This window comes from Malurus melanocephalus, unplaced genomic scaffold (assembly GCF_030028575.1).
Source record: "Malurus melanocephalus ecotype Western Australia unplaced genomic scaffold, MMel_1.1 scaffold_983, whole genome shotgun sequence".
Lineage (NCBI taxonomy): Eukaryota > Metazoa > Chordata > Aves > Passeriformes > Maluridae > Malurus > Malurus melanocephalus.
The window spans coordinates 1-1832 of record NW_026624215.1 but is presented as its reverse complement, the minus strand read 5'-3'; the positions used below and the strand labels follow the sequence as shown (position 1 = coordinate 1832).

The following is a 1832-nucleotide window of genomic DNA, read 5'->3' as shown; positions in this document are numbered from 1 at the left end:
TGACCACACCATCTTGGGATCATCCTCGATGTTCCTGGCCCCGATGTGGTGGCCCAGCTGTTTGCGATAACCTTCCTTGTATTTGTACTGGAACACAAACCAAGATAGGATGTTTCTGTTTCGCTTCGAAATATCAGTTACTCATTAAATATTTCTAACAATAACCTTTCCAAATTTATCTATAACCTACCCTTAAGAAAACCCCAAACAGTCAAAGAAATTCTTGTGCTAATAACTTGGATTCTAGGACTAAAGCATTTTGCTATTTGAGTTAGAATACTAAACAGAAATTTTTTATTGTTTTGTTTTTTTTGTAGAAATGTGCTTCACCAATAACAGTGTGAAATAATCCTGCCCATATGAAATGTATTTAATCATAATTACATATAATTATATATATAGTGTTAATACTTATTTACACATATAGGGTTATGAGTTATACTATTACGATAGCAGCATTATATTCTTTTATAATTATCACTGTTAATTTTTTTAAACATACATAATAATTTGCTTGCAAATATCTATTACTTAAGGTCACAGTTTGACTGCAGTGCCTTTTACAGAATCCARCTGATAATTTACAGGTTGCAGAGGAGAGATGTCAGCATATGAAGAAATAGAAAAGTAGGTTCTTACATCACTGGCAATTTGCCTGGATGCTTTGGCTGCTTGGATGGGGATGGCATCAGCTCTCAAATCATAGCCTTTCTTCTTTGCATCCTCCATGGCCTGTCTGTATTGTTTCTAGATGAAGAATTAAACAATGGGATTCATGTAAGTTCCATCTATTATATTCTATGTAAAACAAACTGCTTGGAAGTAGATCTAAAACTTGTGTTCAGATTTATTATACCCAGTTTTATTTGCCTTTAACTCAAAGCCTCAGAGCAGTAGCTGATACAAATTTACACCAAAGGAAGATCTTTCCTAAATACATTTGTTAAGGGATTTTTATTTTACTGCTTTAAATAATGTAAAATTGACTAAAGTTAGAGCTAAACTTTTCTTCCATACAAGCGGAATAAAACTTAATTAAAAGCCATCTCTTACTGATGTGAACTCATTTGCCTAAAAGAACATTGAATACTGGCATCAACACTTTTCAGAATTATGCTGGTAATTATATTTTGGTATTAATTTTGTGGCTTCGCCACATCGTGCACTCTGGCACTCCTTAAAATTCAGTGGAGACAGAACTTGTGTTGAATTTATGGAATTTCTTCTCAACTTTCTTCAATAGTGCTCATTGCTCTATGTATGCACTACCACAAATGTGAAAGCAATGCTTAAAGTCACAGTTTTATGGATAAACATGAGAGTTACTTAAGGAAACTGATGGTGTCATCTATAGATGGTTTACCAGAACATTCCTGATCCAGCCTTGACATGGAGCAGTACATTTGGAGAGTTCCCACACTCACCAGACTGTAGTTTCTCTTGTTCTCTCTTGCCAGTGTGATTTCAGGCGTGTCAGGCATGATGTGGATTTGTGTCTTRTCTTTATCCCAGGCCTCAGTGTACAAACGCTGCAGGAGAAACACAGCAGAGTATTTGGAGACTTTCACAATTGATAATTGTGACAAATTCACTTAGCAATTATCATAGAAAGATATTATTCAATCAGCACTTGCTGAAAGTAAGTTTCCCATTGATTACCAAGAGTGGAACTCATTTTTACAGCCTTACTGTGCTGGAATCATAAAGCACAAGCACAGGTCTGTGGTTCTGGTCCTGTCTCCAGGGGTGAGGCAGAGACTGTTGATGTGTCACCTGATCAAATCCAGACTCACCTTGTTCATGGTGTCTGCATTCTGCTTGGCCAACACCAT

General features: G+C 36.1%; 1 protein-coding gene across 1 annotated transcript in view; it reads right to left on the bottom strand.

Annotated features, from left to right (window-relative positions):
• LOC130585868 (nebulin-like) overlaps positions 1–1802 on the bottom strand; it is a 71663-nt gene extending 69861 nt beyond the window's left edge. The window contains exons 1-4 of the mRNA XM_057386535.1: positions 1794–1802; positions 1425–1529; positions 640–747; positions 10–87 (exon numbers count right to left, since the gene is read on the bottom strand). Coding sequence (XP_057242518.1) covers positions 10–87; positions 640–747; positions 1425–1529; positions 1794–1802 — 300 coding nt within the window. The remainder of the gene's footprint in view (positions 1–9; positions 88–639; positions 748–1424; positions 1530–1793) is intronic.
• Between the last annotated feature and the right edge of the window lie 30 nt (positions 1803–1832).